The sequence below is a fragment of the Malus sylvestris genome, chromosome 6, assembly GCF_916048215.2.
Source record: "Malus sylvestris chromosome 6, drMalSylv7.2, whole genome shotgun sequence".
NCBI classification, from domain to species: domain Eukaryota; kingdom Viridiplantae; phylum Streptophyta; class Magnoliopsida; order Rosales; family Rosaceae; genus Malus; species Malus sylvestris.
The window spans coordinates 11,352,427-11,375,043 of NC_062265.1; the positions used below are offsets into that span (position 1 = coordinate 11,352,427).

At 36.9% G+C, this 22,617-nt stretch overlaps 1 protein-coding gene across 4 annotated transcripts; it reads left to right on the forward strand.

The window, feature by feature from the left end:
* The first annotated feature begins 15,594 nt into the window (after positions 1–15,594).
* Positions 15,595–22,611, forward strand: LOC126624988 (uncharacterized). 4 transcript variants are annotated; one of them, XR_007624282.1, is made up of 3 exons: positions 15,595–15,751; positions 15,969–16,193; positions 22,197–22,611. XR_007624282.1 is itself a non-coding variant. In XM_050294055.1 (3 exons), exons 1-3 carry the CDS (start codon positions 15,734–15,736, stop codon positions 22,194–22,196), a joined length of 315 nt encoding a protein of 104 aa, XP_050150012.1. In that variant the 5' UTR covers positions 15,595–15,733; the 3' UTR covers positions 22,197–22,611. The 4 variants fall into 4 exon arrangements, 2 of the variants coding, with proteins under 2 accessions (XP_050150012.1, XP_050150011.1); XR_007624283.1 differs by lacking the exon at positions 22,197–22,611 and adding an exon at positions 16,302–16,809; XM_050294055.1 differs by having other exon boundaries at positions 22,125–22,611.
* Positions 22,612–22,617: the final 6 nt, after the last annotated feature.

A 22,617-nucleotide genomic window follows, 5' to 3' on the forward strand; every position in this document is an offset into this window, starting at 1 on the left:
AAATATAACAATCTAGTTCCTATACCTCAAGCTCCAAGGTAGTCGATAAGAATGAAAATCCTTATGACTACACTGAGTGCATATACGATATATACTCAAGGAAATGGTAAAGTACCATTTGACTCGAAATAATGAAACCTTCATAGCTAATTGGTAGCTTAAGGTGACTACAATCAAAGAGAATGGTTGACTTTAAAGGAACCATTTTTGACGTAGTCTTAGTTTCAATTAATTCGAAGATTGTTAGCTACAACTAAATGGTGATTCAATGTTTGGACATAATATGGGTTTCTGAAACCATTATTAAGATAGTCTTGATAATATATGTCTAAAACTATAAATCACAAGACATGTAAGTTGTAGAGATCCATCCATCATGGATCGTAGCAAGATAGTGGGAGCTATTTGCATTTTATGAGAAAAGGATCAAATCGTTTGATTTCTCATAAAGATGTAAATGAATCTTTTGTTTACTAGTTTTACAAAAGATTAGTGGGAGTTAATCATGTTCCTAAAATTTAAGTATATATGATATATTAATTTTGGAAATGAAAAGAAAGCTTCTTCGTTAAAGTTATGACTTTAAGCATTCTATAAACGATAGAATGTATTTGGGAGATATAGTCTATATACATGGGATGGAAATCTATAATGATATATTTCATGATATAATTGGATTATATCAATCCCTACTAATAGACAATGTATGCTAGGAAGTTTCTCATATGATGATAAACTTCAATAAGAAGGACGATTCTAGTAAGACTAGTAAGTTGCCCTTCTCAAAGGGAACGTGCCCCTTTGACTCCCAAAGAAATAATGCGTAAATAGAATCCTTTATGCATACGCAGAAAGGTGATTTATGTATTTCATATTGTATGAAAAACATTGATATGAGTTGTACCTAGAACGGTACAAGATGATATCAGTGCAAGCCCAGGATCAGAACCATGGCAACTGTCAAGTGAGTCCTTAAGTATTTAAGAAATACTAAAGGATAAATTCCTCAAAGAATGAGGAAGAATCAAAGTAACGTAATGGAAGCGTAAATGTATTAGATTATGAATCTAATCCATCATTGGATGTTTCTTCATTATGAATGAAGAGATAAACGAATATCTCTTTATTATGACTAAAGAGATATTTGGATGGAAACATTAAAGTAATGACTTTAGTGTGTTCCATTATGAATGCAAGATATATTGCCATATAGAAGTTTACAACAATGTTGTTTGGATGGGAAAGTTCATTTATGAACTCTCTATTCGGTTCCAACCAGAAAGTGTATGACACTAATGGGGCGATAGCTCAAGCCTGGGAATCAAGGTCTCATCAAGATCCGAACACAAATGAGAGACTGAACCACATGATTGAGAATCATGTATAATGGTGACGTCGTTATTCTCAAGGTTGCTTCTGTGGATAACACATATAGATATCCACTGCCTAGGCCTACTATTCAGCCATTTATGAAATGACTACAGAAGAGATATCATCATTGATGATCAAGCTGATTGGCTCTAGTGCAAGTGGGAGATTGTTGGAAATGTGCCCTAAAGCCAATCATGTGATGATACTTTACGGACATTTCACATGTTAAACTAATCTAGTTTAACATATAAAGGGCATAGATTATTGTTTGAGCCGTCTCATATAAATGTTATATGCTTAAACGATAAAGTCCAAGGAATATGTGATTGGGAGAATGTAATCTAATGAAGTTAGATTCTTGAGACCATTCTTTCGTAGACACATCCTAAACGTTCCTGATCATAGGATTGCCAATTGGGCATTGACAGTCCGTCAAGATCGGTACGTACTATGTCTTCTCTCAGGGAGAGTGATTAGTCTCTAGTCATTGGTGTGTGTGACATCAAGACAAGTACGGTAGGTGCTCAATAGAGAATGAGTTCACTGAACGCGATCAACGAAGAGTTCTCATATTCCATGTCACATAAGAACTCATGGTTGGGATAATGCAAAGTAGTCCTTTGACCTGAGGCATCATAGTTGTCTTGTGGTTAAAACCTTGATCTTTGATTATGTCAAAGTCATCCCACCAGGAGGGTGTCCACGGCATCGTTGGGGTCAAGCCGCTTAGCTATGGAGACAAGTGAATGCGCAACAAGGGATCTCTAACCTTCAAACCGTTTGAAGGAGAATACTCTCTGATATGATTTGAATCTCTGGCCAGAGTATGAATGAGATTTGGGAATGCGTTCCTAATCACATTCAAGGTAATCATATAAGCACAAGACACACATTGGATAGTAGACATGAGAAAATAAACTATCAAACCAAACAATGTGGTCAAGAGTATTAGATTAGAGAAGGACCGTATTGCATTTGTAATCTCGAACTGAATAGGTTCTCTAACCTCTTCTGATTAGCTTGGGTAACCATGATATGCTGCTAGGTGTCACTCATGGTTTGTGGAAGCCCTAAACGTGTATAATCACTAAAGGGAGAATTGAAAATAGTTTCAATTCACAATCGATGTAAAATGGTTTTAATCGCCCACTACCTCGCTAAAAGGAACCTAATGGATCGCACACCGTGAAAGGTGGAGATTGGAGATTAAACGGAAATGAGTAAGAATGATTAAATGGTTTAATCATTTATTTATGGCAAGGATTAATTAATATGTTAATTAATCAAACGAATAAGTTCGTTAAAAACTTCGGGATAGTTTTGGACCTTAAGGCCCAATGGGCTTCGAACGTCAAGCCCATTAACTTAAGTTGTATGACAATTTAATGAACAAAGATTCATTAAAGCCCAAAAGCCCAAAATCCCTTAAATGGATGGCCATGATGAAATGAATTAGGGTTTTGGTTATTTAGGTCACTTAAAGAAGTGACTATATAAATGACTTTATAACTAAATATTCATTAAGTGAAAAAGGGTTTATTTTTGGGGAAAATTGGTGAGAATTGTCTCTCCATTTCTCTCTAAAGAGGCCAACACCTTGGAGGGTACATCTAGCAATCCTACTACTCCAAGGTCACTCATTTCTTCTACAATCTAACCTTGGTGAAGAGACTTAGAGGTTCTCAATTTTTGGAACTTGGAGAACCTATTCTTCCATCCAAATCCATGGATCTAAGAAGCAAGGAATGAAGGCCCTTATCTCTTTGGGTGATTAGCCTTTGCTTATGCAAAGAGGAATCTACAAAGGTATTAATTTCAACTCACTTTGTTTTTGAGTTGATTATTGGTTCACCAATCTACTAGGCTTTGAATTTCATGGTCATGTTTTGTTTTTGAGTACATACAAGCATGATTCCGCCCTTTAATTGTTAATTGCATGCTATATGATGTTGCTCAAATGAACATGTTTTACAAAATAATTCCTTCAGAATCCCTCTTAAATTCAGCTAGGGAATCCAAATTGATCCTAAAACTGGAAAGAAAGCTAAAGTATCTTCATAAAACAAGTAAGAATTGAAGATTGCTCACAAAATAGGCAACAAGATCCTTAAATTCGGCCAAGGGAGTAAAGTGGCTGAACTTAAGACACAAAACATGCCTAAAATCATCCCAAAGGCATACCTTGAGAAGCCTATAAATACAAGGTCCTCCCACAAGCATAAGGGTCGAAAAAAATCTCTACACTGAAGAACCTCTGGCAAAACCTTTGAAGACTAATACGCTGTCAAAGCTCTCTTCAAAGAACTTTCAACCAAAGCTAAAGCTTTCTCTCAACCAAAGCTGAAGCACTTCTTTGAAGAATCAACAAGTGCTCGTGCTGATTCCTTCATGACTTTGTTGCAAGCTTATAAACTTGTAGCAACGTTCATTTCAAGTTGAAGTCGTCAAGTCCCTTGAAGTAACGAAATTCTGCATCAAACACTACCCTTTGTCGCACCTTTGAGGTGAAGACCATCCATGCGTTGTTTTCAAGCTCAAAACTTGAAGCAATCGTTCAATTGTTCGTCCGAGATCAAGTTATCGCGAACTTTGGATCAACAACCTGCGCATCTGCATCAAATTTGAAGACTAAATTAGAGGAAAATTGTAAACAGAGATTGTAACCTACAAATTCAAATCAATACAAATCTACTTTACAAGTGTTCTTGTTTCATTCGATACAAAATGTGTTGTGTTTACAGTCATCATCATATATTTTTTTTTTCATGCACTTCCAACGCTGCAAATTATGCAGAATTGTAAAGATTGGCCAAGTGCTGTGGTTTTGGTTTAGAACCTTGAACGGATTAAACCCATCTGTCGCAAATCCCAATCTAACGTTTCGGGGCTCATGTGGAAAATCGGGGTACAACTAATCAAACTTTTTCCAGGCCTCTCCATCTGTAGGATGTCTCATAACATCGTTATCCACTCATCTATCCTTATGCCATCTCATGTTGCATGCAGTGTGCGTCAACATATACAATCGCTGTAACCTAGCATTAATGGGAGATAAAGCATAACTTTTTGTGGAATCTTCATTGTTCTATTCTGAGAGGTCATTTTAAAACGCGACTCATTACATACAGGGAATTTATCCAACGCTTTATTCTCTTTGTAGAACAAAATGCAATTATTTTTATGCGCGCATTTTTTCATATCCTAATCAAAGACCACTCAGCACCTTCTTTGCACTTTTATGATCTTTAGGCAAGCAATTGTCATTTGGAAGCATTCTCTTGAAAACCCCCAAAAAGTAATCAAAACACTGGTTCGACATATGAAACTTTATTTTGCCATGCATCAACTCAACAATGGCCATGAGCATCAAAAATCCTTCGTAACCAGGGTATAATTCTTGCTTGGCATTTTTTAATAATTTTTCATATTTTTCAAATGCTTCACTATCCATGGTGGGAGGGACATCATCTTCAACGTCCTCATTCGTATTCAAACTAGGGTTTGGAAAAGTATCATTGATAATGTCCATAATTTGGTCATTTGGGTCCACAACAGATTCAACTGTATCCATTGCTCGGGTAATGTGGGAGGATGAAGCATATTGTATTTGTTCTCCATGATGATTCCACGTAGTATAGGTCTCCATCATCCCATTTCTGACTAAATGGTATCGAACAGTTTCAAAATATTCAATCATTAAGTTGTACACTTTCTACAAGGACACCGAATTTGAGTTGAACCGCGGTTGTTTGCAACTGCAAAATCAATGAACTGATTTATTCCATCCAAATAATCATCAGCACATCTGTTAGGATTATGTATCCGCTGTTTGTCTATTTCACCTGCAAAAAATAAAATAAAAAATTACAAGGGTTACAACAACTTTTATTATGACATGCTACCTTATGCCTCTGGTATGGGTCCTATCTCATTCTAGAATGCACAGTTACGTGTTGTAATTTACGGTTCCAACACATTAGAGTTCGTTCGTGGGAAAATTTCGACAACATCTCCCTATAGTTCTTTAAGTGCACAACATAGACACAAAAAATTACGATGCACCCAAACAATGCAAAGAGTTGCTACCAAATTTCTCACGTTCAAACTCTAATGTCTAAACCGCAAAATACAACATGTAACTGTGCATTCTCAAACTATCCAAAATTTTGGGACAATTCAAGAATTAATTGGACCGCAATCATGCTTTCACAGCCATTCGCAAAATCCAACTAATCTCAAACGAGAAACTAAGCTCATATGAACATTGCAAACCATTTTTTGTACATCTCTACAAAAATATTTACACACAAATACATAAACTCACAACACAATTTAAATGAATGAAAATTCATTAAGTTAGTTAAGAAAAATTATACCTTCGAGAGTAATGACAATCCCAACAGCTAGAAATTCCAACAGGAGAAGGCAGCTGTTGCAATTGTTTTGCAGCTTCTGTCTTCCTACACTCTGGTTAAGTTCAATAAAGTGAAAGATGTTGCGCGACGAAAGCACCGTCACTCAAAACATGTGCTTCAACTTTTTGGTGCCATCCAACTACGCTTTGCTACGTTTTTATAACAAATTGCGCGACGAACTATGGTTCGTTGTGCATTACCTTTATTTTTTTTTTAAAGTTCGTTTTTTGAAAAAAAAAATTTAATTTTTACATTCACTCTTCAAATTTTTTTCAAACCACATATGTAACATCCCACATCGCTCAAGGGAGTGGATCCTCTATGCCTTATATGTATATTCTCATCTCTACCTAGCAAGAGGCCTTTTGAGAGCTCACTAGCATCGGGTTCCATCGAAACTCCAAAGTTAAGCGAGTTCGGGCGAGAGCATTCCCAAGATGGGTGACCCACTGAGATGTTCTCATGTGAGTTCCCAGAAACAAAACCATGAGGGCGTGGTCGGGGCTCAAAGTGGACAATATCATGCTACGGTGGAGTCGAGCTCGAGATGTGGTGGGGGTCAAGGCCGAGATGTGACAATTTAGTATCAGAACCAATCCCTAGCCGGATGTGTTCCAACGAAGACGTCGGGCCCCTAAGGGGGGTGGATTGTAACATCCCCATTGCCCAGGAATGTGGATCCTTTATGCCTTATATGTATATTCCCATCTCTACCTAACACGAGGACTTTTGGGAGCACACTGGCTTTGGATTCTGTCGGAACTCCGAAGTTAAGCGAGTTAGGGCGAGAGAACTTCCCAGTGGGCGACGGAACCCGAAGTCAATGAGTTCCGAAAAGGTCTCGTACTAGGTAGAGATGAGAATATACATATAAGGCATAGAGGATTTACTCCCCTGTGCGATGCAGGATGTTACAATTTGGTATCAAAGCCAATCCCTGGCCGGATGTGTGTCGATTAGGACGTCGGGCCCCTAAGGCCGGTGGATTGTAACATCCCACATCGCCCAGGGGAGTGGATCTTCTTTGCCTTATATGTATATTCCCATCTCTACCTAGCACGAGGCCTTTTGGGAGCTCACTAGTTTCGGGTTCCGTCGGAACTCCGAAGTTAAGCGAGTTCAGGCGAGAGCATTCCCAGGATGGATGACTTACTGGGAAGTTCTTGTGTGAGTTCCCATAAACAAAACCGTGAGGGCATGGTTGGGGCCCAAAGTGGACAATATTGTGCTACAGTGGAGTCGAGCCCGAGATGTGGTAGGGGCCTAGGTTAGGATGTGACACATAAATACTTAATAAATCAAGAACTTATTTCATTATACCATTTGTGTATAATTAATTAATATATAAATTTATTAAAATGCAATAATTTTATTCATAATAAACATTAAATACATATTTAATTAAACCATTCGTACTAAAAAAAACTTAAAATTCAAATCTAATTATTAAATAAGCAATAAAATAAAAATAAAAAACACTATTCTACTCCTCCGCTGGTAATTATAGTTCTTGTTGTAGTTCTGCCGCACGTTGATTATCAAACTTCCACTCCTGGAAATGAGACTTGAACATGTTGTCAATAGCTTTCATCAGATTTGGGCTACTTTTGTCAATGTCCCAATTAGGCTATCATGCAAAAACTATTAAATTAAAATCTCACTATTATATTATATTTAACAAACATTATTATTATTTAACTAATAAAATTAACACATACAGCTAACACATCAATCATGTGCATCTTTAGCTCCTCAAGGGATGGCTCTCCATGACTCCCAATTCGTAGCATATTTCATACGCACCAATGCTCCAACGTCAAACTAAAAGCCGGTGCACTTTTCTAACTTCACAACCCCTATTATTTGGTCAGTAGTGGTTTGGTAACAGCTGCCACCATATGTGTGTCAGACCCATACCGCAACAAGTTTCTTATTGTCTATCAACAAAATATGTTTTCATAATACTGAAGCTAAATAAAAAATTTTATACAAAATGCAAAATTTAGAATGCAAACCTTTTCCAGAACAAATTGTGAATAATAAGGAGAACAGAAGAGCATATTTATAGGAAAGTTAGGGATTTGTGCAACGAACACTTTGTCGCGCAAACATCTGCACTAAATATGGTATTAATTCCTCTGATTTAGATGCATGAAATACTCTGACCTAAAACTAAACGCCTTTTACATGGCGAAGATTTTGTCGCGCAAAGTTTTGCATGGGGACGGAGGCTTTGTTGCACAAACTATAACATCCCACATCGCCTAAAAGAGTGAATCTTATAAGCCTTATATGTATATTCCCATCTCTACCTAGCATAAGGCCTTTTGAGAGCTCATTGGCTTCGGGTTCCATCGGAACTCTGACGTTAAGCCAGTTCACGCGAGAGTAATCCAAGGATGGGTGACCTATTGTGAAGTTCTCATGTGAGTTCCCGGAAACAAAACCGTGAAAACATGGTTGGGGCCCAAAGTGGACAATATTGTGCTACGGCGGAGTTGAGCCCAGGATGTGGTGAGGGCCCGGGCCTGGATGTGACAATTTAGTATCTGAGCCAATTCCTGGCCGGAAGTATGCCGAAGAGGACATCGGGCCCCTAAGGGGGGTGGATTGTAACATCCCACATTGCCCAAGGGAGTGGATCATGTAAGCCTTATATGTATATTCTCATCTTTACCTAGCACGAGGCTTTTTGGGAGCTCATTGACTTCAGGTCTCATTAGAACTTCGAAGTTAAGCGAGTTTGAGCGAAAGCAATCCCAGGATGGGTGACCCACTGGGAAGTTCTCGTGTGAGTTCCTAGAAACAAAACCGTGAGGGCATGGTTGGGGCCCAAAGCAAACAATATCGTACTACGGCAAAGTCGAGCCTGGGATGTAGTGGGGACCCAGGCCAGGATGTGACACAAACTCTCTAGTGACGAAGCCCTTGTTGTGCAAACTCTTTAGCAACGAACGTGAATGATTGTAATTATGAAGTTTACGTAAACATAGATATCTATGTTTACGTAAACTTCATAATTACAAACAAATATTCAGTTATAATATTTATTCTAAAAATAATTAAAACCTTAAATAAATTGAATTAATCCGTTCAATTATTTAAAAAAAAACCAAACAGGAATTAAAGCCTAATTAAGTCTAAATACATAACCTATAAAAAAAACCTTAAATTTAAATATTGTCCTTAAAAACATAAATTTAAAACTACTGTTTCGATAGTCCTTCATTCCACTCCACGTCATAATGCCATCACTTGTAACCTCCCTTGAACGCCTCCTCCATCAACTTCATCAACTCTTCGTTCGTATCATCACCAGATTATACTTACACTGTTACACATATATGCAAATAATTAATTCCAACATATAACAAAAAATTTCACAAAATTAATTATTGATCCATCAACAGTATACTTACTAATAATTGATCCATCACCATGTTGGAAATGTGCCCTAAAACCAATCATATGATGATACTTTACGGACATTTCAAATGTTAAACTAATCTAGTTTAACATATAAAGGGCAAAGATTATTGTTTGAGCCGTCTCATATAAATGTTATATGCTTAAACGATAAAGTCCAAGGAATATGTGATTGGGAGAATGCAATCTAATGAAGTTAGATTAATGAGACCATTCTTTCGTAGACACATCCTAAATGTTCCTGATCATAGGATTACCAATTGGGCATTGACAGTCCGTTAAGATCAGTACGTACTGTGTCTTCTATCAGGGAGAGTGACTAGTCTCGAGTCATTGGTGTGTGTGACATCAAGACAAGTACGTAGGTGCTCAATAAGAGAATGAGTTCACTGAACGTGATCAACGAAGAGTTCTTATATTCCATGTCACATGAGAACTCATGGTTGGGATAATGCAAAGTAGTCCTTTGACCTGAGGCATCACAGTTGTCTTGTGGTTAAGTCCTTAATCTTTGATTATGTCTAATTCACCCCCTAGGGGTGTCACGGCATCGTTGGGGTTAAGCCACTTAGCTATGGAGACAAGTAAATGCGCAACAAGGGATCTCTAACCTTCAAACAGTTGAGGGAGAATACTCTATGATATGATTTGGAATCTCTGGCCAGAGTATGAATGAGATTGGGGAATGCGTTCCAAATCACATTCAAGGAAATCATATAAGCAAACAATTCACATTGGATAGTAGACATGAGTAAATAAACTATCATACCAAACAATGTGGTCAAGAGTATTAGATTAGAGAAGGACCGTATTGCATTTGTAATCCCGAACTGAATAGGTTCTCTAACCTCTTCTGATTAGCTTGGGTAACCATGACATGCTGCTAGGCGTCAACCATGGTTTGTGGAAGCCCTATACGTGTATAACCACTAAAGGGAGAATTGAAAATTGTTTCAATTCACAATCGATGTAAAATTGTTTTAATCGCCCACTGCCTCGCTAAAAGGAACCTAATGGATCGCACACCATAAAAGGTAGAGATTGAAGATTAAACGGAAATGAGTAAGAATGATTAAATGGTTTAATCATTTATTTATGGCAAGGATTAATTAATATGTTAATTAATCAAACGAATAAGTTCGTTAAAGACTTCGGGATAGTTTTGGACCTTAAGGCCCAATGGGCTTCGAACGTCAAGCCCATTAACTTAAGTTGTATGACAATTTAATGAATAAAGATTCATTAAGGCCCAAAAGCCCAAAACTCCCTAAATGGCCGGCCATATGTGTATGAATTAGGGTTTTTGGTTGTTTAGGTCACTTAAAGAAGTGACTATATAAATGACTTTATAGCCAAATATTCATTAATGTGATTAAGGGTTTATTTTGGGGGAAAATTGGTGAGAATTGTCTCTCCATTTTCTCTCTAAAGAGGCCAACACCTTGGAGGGTACATCTAGCAATCCTACTACTCCAAGGTCACTCATTTCTTCTACAATCAAACCTTGGTGAAGAGACTTAGAGGTTCTCAATTTTGGGAACTTGGAGAACCTATTCTTCCATCCAAATCCATGGATCTAAGAAGCAAGGAATGAAGGCCCTATCTCTTTGGGTGATTAGCCTTTGCTTATGCAAAGAGGAATCTACAAAGGTATTAATTTCAACTCACTTTGTTTTGAGTTGATTATTGGTTCACCAATCTACTAGGCTTTGAATTTCATGGGTAATGTTTTGTTTTTGAATGCATACAAGCATGATTCCGCCTTTAATTTGTTAATTGCATGCTATAGATGTTATTCAAATGAACATGTTTTTCAAAATAAATCCTTCACACCACCTTCTTCACATTCTCGGACACATATTTCCAAGAATGCCACTCAGCAGTAGGACAATTATTTCGCATGGCTACACCAATAGCATGTGTGAACTCCACATGTTGCCTCAAATCATACGGGTTGGCGGGCACGCTCTCATCCCGATTTTTATCCTCCATCCCAACACGAACAGAATTGTGAAAAATAAGGAGAGCAGAAGCGCATATTTATAGGAAGGTTAGGGCCTTTGCGTGACGAAAGCTTTGTCGCGCAAACATCTGCACTAAATACAGTATTGATTCATCTAATTCACATGCACTAAATGCTCAGACCCAAAACTAACTGTAACTTGCGCTACAAAGCCCTTGTCATGCAAGTGTTCCTCAGTTTCCCATGCGTTGAATGCTCTGACCCAAAAATTGAACGAACTTTGCGCAACGTAGCCTTTGTCGCGCAAAGGTTTCTCGGGAAAAATTTCGTGTGCATGTTTTTTGCACCAAAAAAAATTACCCTATTTTTTTCTTATTGATTTTGGGCGACGAGTATATTGTTTTTGTCGTGCGAACTTCGTCGCGCAAACTTTGAGAGACGAAGTTCCTGTTTCTTTGCGCAAAACGCTTTTGCGCGACGATTTATGCTTTGTCGCACAAATAGTTTTTCCTACTAGTGTTTTTGATACATTTTGTTCATTGTTTTTATATAAAACACACGTTTATATTAGCTTCTTGAAACATGCCTACGCGTGTGGCAATTGACCTCTCTTTATATTAATTAAAATATAATTTTTTTTTTTTGTTAGATCTATTTTTTTATTAAAATTTTAAAATTATAAAATTAATAAATGCTATGTAACCACCCATTAATTTCATGTACACAAAAGTTAGAGAATATTCTAAAGGGGTTTTTGAACTTTAATCCCTCAAGAAGATTAAAATTTTATAAAAACCTGATGTTAGATTAAATATTAATTTTAGTCCCTAATGTGCCCTTAATTCAAAATAATTAATGTGCATTTTATTTAATGTCTCCCATTAAATATTTAAATTTATTAATACACAAATTTTAATTTATTTTTTGACCAAAAAAGAGTTTTTTAATTTATTAATTTTATTTAACATTCTTCAAACTTGAAAGACTCAATTAATGTACCTAAATGTTAGTATCGAAATATATTATATTGAACTAATATATTTAAATGTTAGTACCGAAATGTATGTACCTAAATATATGCACCGAAATGTAGTAATATTAAATTAATGTACCTAAATGTATGTACCGAAATGTATGCACTGAAATGTTAGTACCGAAAATGTATTATATTGAATTAATGTACCTAAATGTTTGTATCGAAATGTATGTACCGAAATGTGTGTACCTAAATGTATGCACCGAAATGTATTATAATGAATTTAATATACCTAAATGAAGAAGATAAAGTACATCAAAATATATTGTATAACAAAAATTAGTTTATTTAAATGTTCACAACAAAATATATTACGATGAATGAAATGAAAATAAAAATTATAATAAAATAAAATTAATATATTAAAAATTAGAAAGAAAAAGATAAATAATTAAAAAATCAAAATATAATTAATAAATGAGGTTATTAATGTATCAAGGGACTAAAATTAGATTTTGATCTTACTCATGGTTTTAATCAAAAAGTCATCTTTGCCAAGGATTAAAATGAAGTTTTCTATATTCTAAAACTCATCAAATTCCAATTTATGTTCCAAAATTTCTAAGATTACTTTGATTAAAATATGACGGAAGAGTAATGCTAGATAGGGGTGGTTCGGTATGGGATACCGAACCAAAACCTTAGTCCCGATTCCCAAACCGAAATTTTTGGTATTCCCAATTTCAAGACCGATCCCAAACCAAAATTTCAGGAATCCCAATTTTCGGGAATCCCGAAATAGTTTCGGTATTTCGAGACAGTTGAGAATCCCGAAATATTTTTGGGCTTTTGGTGATTCTGTATTTCCAATTCCCATAGCTGTTATATTTTCACTAAAATAATCAGGTACATACTTCAAACATTACTGTGCTTCTTGTTTTCCTTTGTTTCGTGATTGTTCTTCCATTACTAGTTTCAACTTCATACTCCCAATGAGTTACCTGGCATGGAGTTGAAGAGGTAGAAGGAATAACGCATGAATTGATCAAACAATATCGGTAGGCAACATTAAACTCTTAAACAACCACTAGTGCAACCATAGATAAGTTTTATATGATATCTTCTTTTTTAGTACCAAGATGCATTCATAAGTTTATAACCTATAGAACAGAGTTGTTTTACCAATTAAGAATACACTAGAAGACAAACCTATTATAGAAGTTATATACCTTTTTGTGATTTTGTGGAATACTCATTACACTTCCGGTGTTTATGTTCTCTACTTTCTTCAACAACTTTGACACTGGTGTTTGTGTTACTTCCAGCAAAGGTGACTCCTATCAATGAAATAGAATGACACATAACACATATCATAATCCTTCATATCTTTATGTTGCAGGGATGAAAAATAAAGTAACATGATTTTTGCATTATTGTGCCAACATGATTTATTTATATTATTATCTGTGTGTGTGTGTGTGTGTGTGTATATATATAATAATAAAAATTAAAAATATATCTTTCGGTTCAGTATGGGAATACCAAAATATTGGGAAGACAATCTCGATTCCCATACCAAAATTTCGGTATTTTTTCGGGATAGCATACCGAAAGTTTTGGGGAAATCGGTTTGGGACATTTTCAGTTTGGGATCGATATTTTTTCGGTTTGGTTCGGGATTTTTGGGAAGTTTTTCCACCTACTAGATGGATTAAATTTGTAGACTAAATTTGTAGACTAAATTTAAAAACTAAATGATGTGTCACCAATAAGAGAAGTGATAGAGGAGAGCATATATATTTTTATTCCTACACGTCGAGTCTTATTGGTTGAAATATTAGTAAAATAAGCGACCCACAATTAAATCAACAAAAAGTAAATTTGACATTGATGTCAAATTTGACTTCTAAACACAAAGGCTTCAAATCCAATTAGCAAATAACACGTTGATTGGAAGGATTTTTTATGTCAAATATGCACAGTCTTATCTCCACTTAGGATTTAACATCTTCTTTGGGGTTGCTCTAAAGAAACCAATTAATTAGTTGCTTGCCATTAAATATTCATGTCCTCACTTTCTCCAAGTGGACAAACATGCATCAACCAATTGTACAAACATGCATCAACCAATTGTACCATCCAATCAGAAAGCATTGAGTGCTACCCGAACATCCGTCAATTTGCACTCCTTTTTGGTTGGCTCCCAGCCCTAGCGTTACGTAATCCAATCAGCGAATGTGCCCTCATTCCCCATCAGTTCTCATCGTCTTTGCCCATGTGTGTCGCACGGCGCTAAAAACTTAGCCACCATCAAAATATATAATTGGTCTGTATATCTACTATGAATATATGGTAGGGTACATATATATGGATTCGTATGTGTGTAATTTTTATCTAGCAATCTATAGAAAAATAAAATTTATATCTAGGCAAAACGTCATTGATCATGTCATGCACAGGCTGTAGTACGGTAGTCACAGAAAATGGCATCACCAAGCGAAATCAATAATGGATTCGCTAGCTAGCCTAATGTCGCATATTATATATAAGTTGCCCACTACATGCATTTCCTTGTTTCATCCAATGTGGAACAGGTGGCAGATATGTCATCATGGAGTAAGTTGACATGTGCAAGCTCAAGAGTATCTACATTTACGATCCGCTTGTTAATCATTTCGTTTTTAGTTTTGTAATTTTATGTTTGTGTAGAGAAAAAGTGCATGGGGCAGACAGAAAAGAAGGTGAAGTTTTATCATAAAATCAATTGTCAATATAGAGAGTAGTTAAACTCTTCATAAGCTCATGCAATGTCACTTCTTTCCCAGACAAGGAATATGGTGAATAGTATCAGTATAGCTTCAACCCCATGCTCTGAGCTCCACATATGAGATCTTGATTCAGAAATATTGCAAAGGTGGAAGTAGAACGAATAAGTAGTAAAAGGCAGATCCGGACTCCGGGAACTGTGGACCTTAATTTGTGACTTATGAAACGTCTAAGGAAAGCACTTGATTAATGATGCTGCTTCACATGCCGTTGTTTCACACTTGACATTATTTGCAAATAATGTTTTATTTTGTTGGACAAATAAAAAGAGAATGATGTTTAATTTAGTCAACAAACAACATTATTAACAATCCCTAATTATTCAACTATATACACTGCAAGCATAATTGCGCATAGTCTGCTTGTTCTGGAGTTTTCAGAAGCAAGCAGGCCAGGTTGAAACCAAATTTTCTCTCTCTCTCTCTCTCTCTCTCTCTCTCTCTCACGCGCGCGAGCACACACATATATGCAGGCCAGCCGATATAAAATACAATGAACACATGCCTTTTTTATAGTTTGTTCTTTTATCTTAAGTGACGCGACAAAAAAGGTATAAGAACCCAGCACGTCAACCTTGGTCAGAAAACAAGCACTCCCTTCCTGTTTCTCTGGTGAGTCCATATCCCAAGCATTCTCTCTCTCTCTCTCTCTCTCTCTCTCTCTCTCTCTCTCTCTCTCTCTCTCTCTCTCCAACTTTGAGTCCATGAGAGCACGCTCAATGATGTTTTTCTCATTGCTTAAAAGGGAGTTCGATGCATGATGACTTCAACTCAAGTAAGAGTATATGCTCATTTAGTTACCTAGGTCCATGTATTACATATAGTAACCGTCTATCCTTTTATATCTACGTATATTCTTTCTTGTTACTATGTCCATTCTTGTTACTATGTCCCAATATATCACTCCTTATTCCATCCAGTAGTACTACTCTAAAAAAGAAGCTACTTTGTCTTGTTTTATTGCTATTTAAATCCCTCCCGTCCCACACCAGGTAAAATTTAAAGTAAACAGAGCGGGTTCATCAAGTCTAAATCTGCAAGACTTGTTGCTCAACCTGCTGCTGGCTGGCCCGGAAGCTGAGGCGGGAGACAATCAATTCCTAAATTTACACGCACCGCCGTGCTGCATATGCATGTTTGAAAGTTTTCTGTTATTAAGGGAACCACACTTGTTCAAGAATAGCTTCTGCTGCTCGATCGAGTCATCTTTTTGCAAGGTATGCAAAGTAGAAAAATTAGTCTCTTTGTAATGACATGCAAATTCTAATTATAACCTTTATTTTCAACATATTTATATATAGCTTTATTTTTCTTCTATATATCAGTATTTCCATGGAGTTTTGCGGCCAAGATCAATTGACCATTACCTATATATGGTTGCATATATAGCACAAAACCCGCCATATTCTTTTCTGTCTAGTAATTGCAATTCTTCCAAATGTGTGTGCCACAACCAGAAAGGAAACCACAAATTCAGTTTTTATTCCAAAAACTACATATACCGTTGGTAAGAGCCCTTGGGGATTGTAAGAGTATAGTTCACCAGGAAAAGTTAGTTCCTTTGATACAAACGTACCTTTGTTATTCATTCGTGGAAGATCAGAAAAGATTTCTCTTCAAGCCTTTATTCGCCTCACCAAATGGAAGAATGAAACAGCTCACAATAAGGCGTTCAGTACAAAGCCTCCCTTTAAATAAGCGCTAACCAGTTAGTAATATTTTTTGTGCTAAACAATTGCTTGGGACTACTATATATATAAGATATCCTATGATCCAAACCGTTCATAATTCAGGTTCTCATTGAAACATCACCTGCGAAGCGTCACACAAATTGTAAAGTCGTTTGGAGGTTCATAATTCAGGTTCTCAGGATAGTTCTCATTCAACTTTAACTATCCTGATTTAAAAGTGTACTAAATATAGATTCATTTAACAAAGTCTCAATCACGTTTGAAATGGTACCTGGCATATTGTTTTTGGTTGATAAAGATTGAAACTTTGAATAAGGGTTTGAAGAAATTTGTGTTTTTTCAAGAGAGAAAAGGAAGAGCAAGAGTCTGTGTATTTTTCATATATCACAAAAGGCAAACATACAAAGACTATATTTATCACAGCTGGTCTAAAAACTGATCCTACATATAGGGACCTAGAACCCTTTTTCTGGCCATTAATGGTTATCGGAGGATATCATCCATCCACTTGGAAGAAGATGGGAAAGCTCAGTACAATTAAAAAGATAGGAACACCAGCTGTAATCTTTCTAAAACTAGTAAAAGAAACTAGCCGTTGAAATTAATGGCTCCTTCTAATTTTGGTAAAGCCTTCATTTCTTCACACTTCTCAGCTTCCTTTTTTATTTCATCTGCAGGATTATCTTCTGCAGGTTAATTCTAAAGCTAGGATGCAGCTTAATTCTCAACAGCCTCTCCTAAGCTGCTTACTGGCTTTACTCCTAACTTCATCCTCAAGTAATTGAATCGATCTTTAGGCAAAGCTTTTGTAAATATATCTGCCAACTGTTCTTCACTCCTGCAATATTCCACATTAATGGATCCTTGCTGCAATGCTTCTCGAATAAAATGATACTTCCTGTTTATATGTCTGGTTTTCTGATGAAAGACAGGATTTTTGACCATCGATATTGCTGACATGTTGTCACAAAACAATGGTGTTGCTTCAGTTTGCATTTCACCAAAATCATCCAACACAAATCTTAGCCAGATAGCTTGAGCTGTTGCCTCGGCTGCTGAGACATACTCTACTTCTGCAGTTGACAATGCAACTGTGTTTTGCTTGACTGAGGCCCATGAAAATGTACCACTACCAAAACTAAATGCATACCCAGATGTGCTCCTACTGTCATCTTCACTGCCAGCCCAATCTGAGTCACAAAATCCAATCAAAACAGCATCCTTGTTCGTTGTAAATTCAATGCCATAGATGAGAGTACCTTGAATGTATCTAAGAACTCTTTTAGCTATTCCCATGTGCTTCTTCGTGGGACCATGCATGAATCTTGAAAGCAAACTGGCAGCATACATTATATCAGGCCTGGTTGCAGTTAAATATAACAAACTGCCAACAATTTTCCTGAACAAACCTTCATCAGTCAACTCACTTCCATCAACTTTCTTCAGTTTTTCACCAGTGGGTAGAGGAATTGTCACTGACTTACAATCCTCTAGGCCAAACTTTACAAGTAAGGACTTTGCATACTTGCTTTGATGAATGAACACCCCTTTATCAGTTTGTAGAACTCCCATTCCCAAGAAATGATGTAGGAGTCCTAAATCAGTCATCTCATACTTTTGCATCATGTCTCTTTTGAACTCACTGAGTAATGCATTACTGCTTCCAGTATAAACTATATCATCAACATATATAGAGACAATGATCAGCTTTCGTTCTTCATCAGTTCTGGTATATAAAGTGGCCTCACTGGTGCTTCTTTTAAAATTGCAGCTAGTGAGATAAGTGTCAATCTCACTGTACCAGGCTCTAGGAGCCTACTTCAAACCATAGAGAGCATTCTTTAACTTATAGACCTTGTGACTTGCATTCTCAACTTCAAAGCCCTTTGGTTGTTCAGTGTAAACTTCCTCCTCAAGTACTCCATTCAAGAAGGCTGACTTAACATCTAATTGGAACAGCTTCCAACCCTTTTGTGCTGCAAGTGCAATCAGGGTTCTAATTGTATCTAACCTTGCCACTGGAGCAAATGTTTCATTATAATCAATACCAGGTTTCTGGGCATACCCTTTTGCCACAAGCCTAGCCTTGTGCTTTTGAACTGATCCATCCAGATTCAACTTAGTTTTGAACACCCATTTGACTTCTATGACTGGTTTGTCTGCAGGCCTTTCCACCAGCTCCCAAGTTCCATTTTTTTCAATAGTTTCAATCTCAGCTTCCATTGCTTCCTTCCATGCTTTATCTTCAATAGCATCATGATAGGTTTCAGGTTCAATGATGGTCATATGACATCTTGCATAGATGTCTTCCAAGCTTCTCAGTTTTACTGGTGTATTGCTTGGTGTTGAACCTTGACTAGTACTGGCAATGTTGTTTCCAGGGACACATTCATCATCAGAGACTAATTGAGTGAGATTTGGAGAGTCAGTGCTGTGAGTTTTATGAGAGGATTCTTCATTTTCAACTATCTCAGAATTTTCATTTCCAATGTTGAGAGGCATGTAAACAGTTTCATCTTGCTTGATTTCCCAATTCCAGGACTTGTTCTCATCGAATACAACACTTCTTGAGAGTATGATCTTCTTAGTTTAAAGATTATAGATCCTGTAGCCTTTCTCACAGCTGCCATACCCCATAAAAATTCCCTTGCTTGCTTTGTCATCAAATTTCTGTCTGAGATTTGATGGAATGTGACTGTAACATATACTTCCAAACACTCTCAGATGTTTTACACCTGGTTTTCTCCCTGTGAAAGCTTCAAATGGTGTTTTGTCTGAGACTGCAGTGGTATAACACCTATTTTGCAGATACACTGCAGTGCCAACTACTTCAGCCCAAAACTTGATAGGAATTTTCTTCTCAGACATCATTGATCTTGCCATTTCTCTAATGGTTCTATTTCTTCTCTCAGCAACCCCATTTTGCTAAGGTGAGTAGGCAATAGTCAACTGCCTCTCCATGCCAAGATCACTGCAATACTCAAGGAATTCATGTGAGGTGTATTCTCCACCTCTATCACTTCTTAGTTTCTTCAATTTGAATCCACTTTGAAGTTCAACAAATGCTTTGAATTTTTTGAACACATTTATCACATCTGACTTGTTTCTGAGGAAATATACCCAACACATCCTTGAGTAATCATCAATGAATGTGATGAAGTATTTGTTCCCTCCAATGGACTCATTTTGCATTGGACCACATACATCCGTGTGCACCAATTCAAGTGGATTGTTTGCTCTCCAAGGTTTCTCATTCTCAAATGGTTCTCTGTAACTTTTACCATACACACAGCTTTCACATACTCTTTCTTTTTCTGAGAAATCAGATAAACCCAACACCATTTGTGTTTGCTGCATTTTCTTCATGCTAGTAAAATTCAAATGACCCAATCTTCTATGCCAAACCCATGGATCTTCTTGTATTGCTACTTTCCTTGCCACTGAGTTGACAGATTCCATGGACAATGGAAAACATCTATTTCCAGTCATTGCAACTTTAGCAACAACATTATCAAGACTTCTATCATCACATATTAATGCACAATTTCCTCCAAACAGAATGTAGTACCCATGCTCCATCATTTGCCCTATGCTCAGTAAGTTTTCATCTAATCCAGGAACTAGCAGCACTTCATTTATGTATCTTCTCCCTTTTCGTGTCTCAACTACAAGTGTCCCTTTTCCTGTAACTTGAACAAGGTCTCCAGTGCCCATTTTTACTTTACAGGTCACTGACTTATCAAGATTGATCAATAAAGACTCTTGAGAGGTCATGTGATTGCTACATGCGCTGTCCACAAACCACACAGATTTGCTTAATGCAATTGAACTTGGATGACAAGCATAGAACATTGTTCTTGTGACTGCATCTTCTTCCTTTGCACAATTTGCAACCTGTTTACCATTGTCACAGTCCTTAGATAAGTGACCAAATCGATTGCATCTTCCACACTTGGGTTTTCCTTTATATCTGCATATACCAAAATGGTATTTGTCACATACTTGACATAGCGGTTTCACATTTCCTTGGCTGCCACTTGATTGCTTGTTGTGTGCAGTAAATTTGTTGTTCCAGCCACTACCACTGCCATTATTCCAGCTGTTTTGAGACCAATTCTTACCCTTTTTATACTGACCCCATTTTGGGTTTGTCTTATACTGAGACCCTTTGACACTTCCAGTGCCATTTCCATTTCCTCCAACTTTAAGGCTGCTGAAAGCTCTCTCAGTACCTGTATATTTCTCTCTTTCATCATGCAAGTCTTCTCTTTTATCATAGACTTTCACTGAAGCTAAGACTTCCTCAACTCTAATAGTGTCTAGATCTCTGGTTTCTTCAATGATTGACACTATGGACTTATATCTCCTACTTAGACTCATCAATAGCTTTTGAACAATTCTTTTCTCTGTTACATCTTCTCCTAGAGATTTCAAGTTGTTTACTATCTCAAAGAACCGAGCCAAGTAGTCATCCAAAGATTCAACATCATTCATCCTTAGATATTCAAAATCAACTCTAATGGCTTGTAATTTCACAGCTCTTACCTTTTTATCTCCTTTGAACTCTCTTCTCAGGATTTCCCAGACCTTTTGCAGTCTTCTCATTTCGGATTCTAGGAAAAAGTTCATTAGTGATTGCTCCTTGAATGAGGCTTAGAGCCTTGGCATTCTTGATCTTTTCCTCCTTTGAAACAACTGGTCTTTCAACTGGAATGCGCTCTTACTTGCTTTCTTCTTCTTCCTCAGAGGTTTCCTCTCTGGAAGTTTGTTGTCCAGCAAGACCAACTTCAACCACATCCCATAGATCGTAGGCTATGAGAATGGTTTCCATTTTTACGGCCCAAAAATCGTAGTTTGATCCATTAAATTGTGGTGTTCGTAAGTCACCACCGGAGGAGCTTGATCCAGCCATTTTCTCAGACAGCACCACTCAAATGGTTATAAAGGTACCAGCTTTAAGGTTTTTTTTTTCGAGATGAATCTCTCTCACAATATCACGCCCTTTCTTCGGAATCAGACCCGGAGCTCTGATACCATGTTTGAAATGGTACCAGGCATATTGTTTTTGGTTGATAAAGATTGAAACTTTGAATAAGGGTTTGAAGAAATTTGTGTTTTTTCAAGAGAGAAAAGGAAGAGCAAGAGTCTGTGTATTTTTCATATATCACAAAAGGCAAACATACAAAGACTATATTTATCACAGCTGGTCTAAAAACTGATCCTACATATAGGGACCTAGAACCCTTTTTCCGGCCATTAATGGTTATCGGAGGATATCATCCATCCACTTGGAAGAAGATGGGAAAGCTCAGTACAATTAAAAAGATAGGAACACCAGCTGTAATCTTTCTAAAACTAGTAAAAGAAACTAGCCGTTGAAATTAATGGCTCCTTCTAATTTTGGTAAAGCCTTCATTTCTTCACACTTCTCAGCTTCCTTTTTGATTTCATCTGCAGGATTATCTTCTGCAGGTTAATTCTAAAGCTAGGATGCAGCTTAATTCTCAACAAATCATGCATGGTCTATAGCTGCTGACTTGTGCTGCTGAGTGGACCGTGATCTTTCAGCTGCTGTGCATATGATGTCCCAAATTACTTATGCTTTTCCACCACCTCCCTTCCACATGGCGTGCATGATATATAAGTGCTAAGTTAAAACACAAAACTCGCTGGACAGCTACCTTCTGGGTTATGATCCTTTTGTTTTCTCTTTCAGTTGTGCAAACGACGCAACAGCTCCGACCGGCCTTGTTCAAATACAATTAGAAAAGCATTTTCTAATCACTGTATGTCACAAACAATTAAGGCAATCTGTTAACTACGAATTATCCTTTCAATTAATGTCCAATCGTAAGTAATGACTATATGAGCATGATCATGTTCTTTCAACAGAATGAAATTCTCATTTTCAAAAATCTCTCAGGAGATATTAAAAGTGCTAGCTGTTCAT

Coding starts and splice junctions, on each gene's coding strand:
- LOC126624988 (XM_050294054.1), top strand. Junction 16,194..22,383: donor TCGAGTCATCTTTTTGCAAG/GTATGCAAAGTA, acceptor TTTCTCTTTCAG/TTGTGCAAACGACGCAACAG.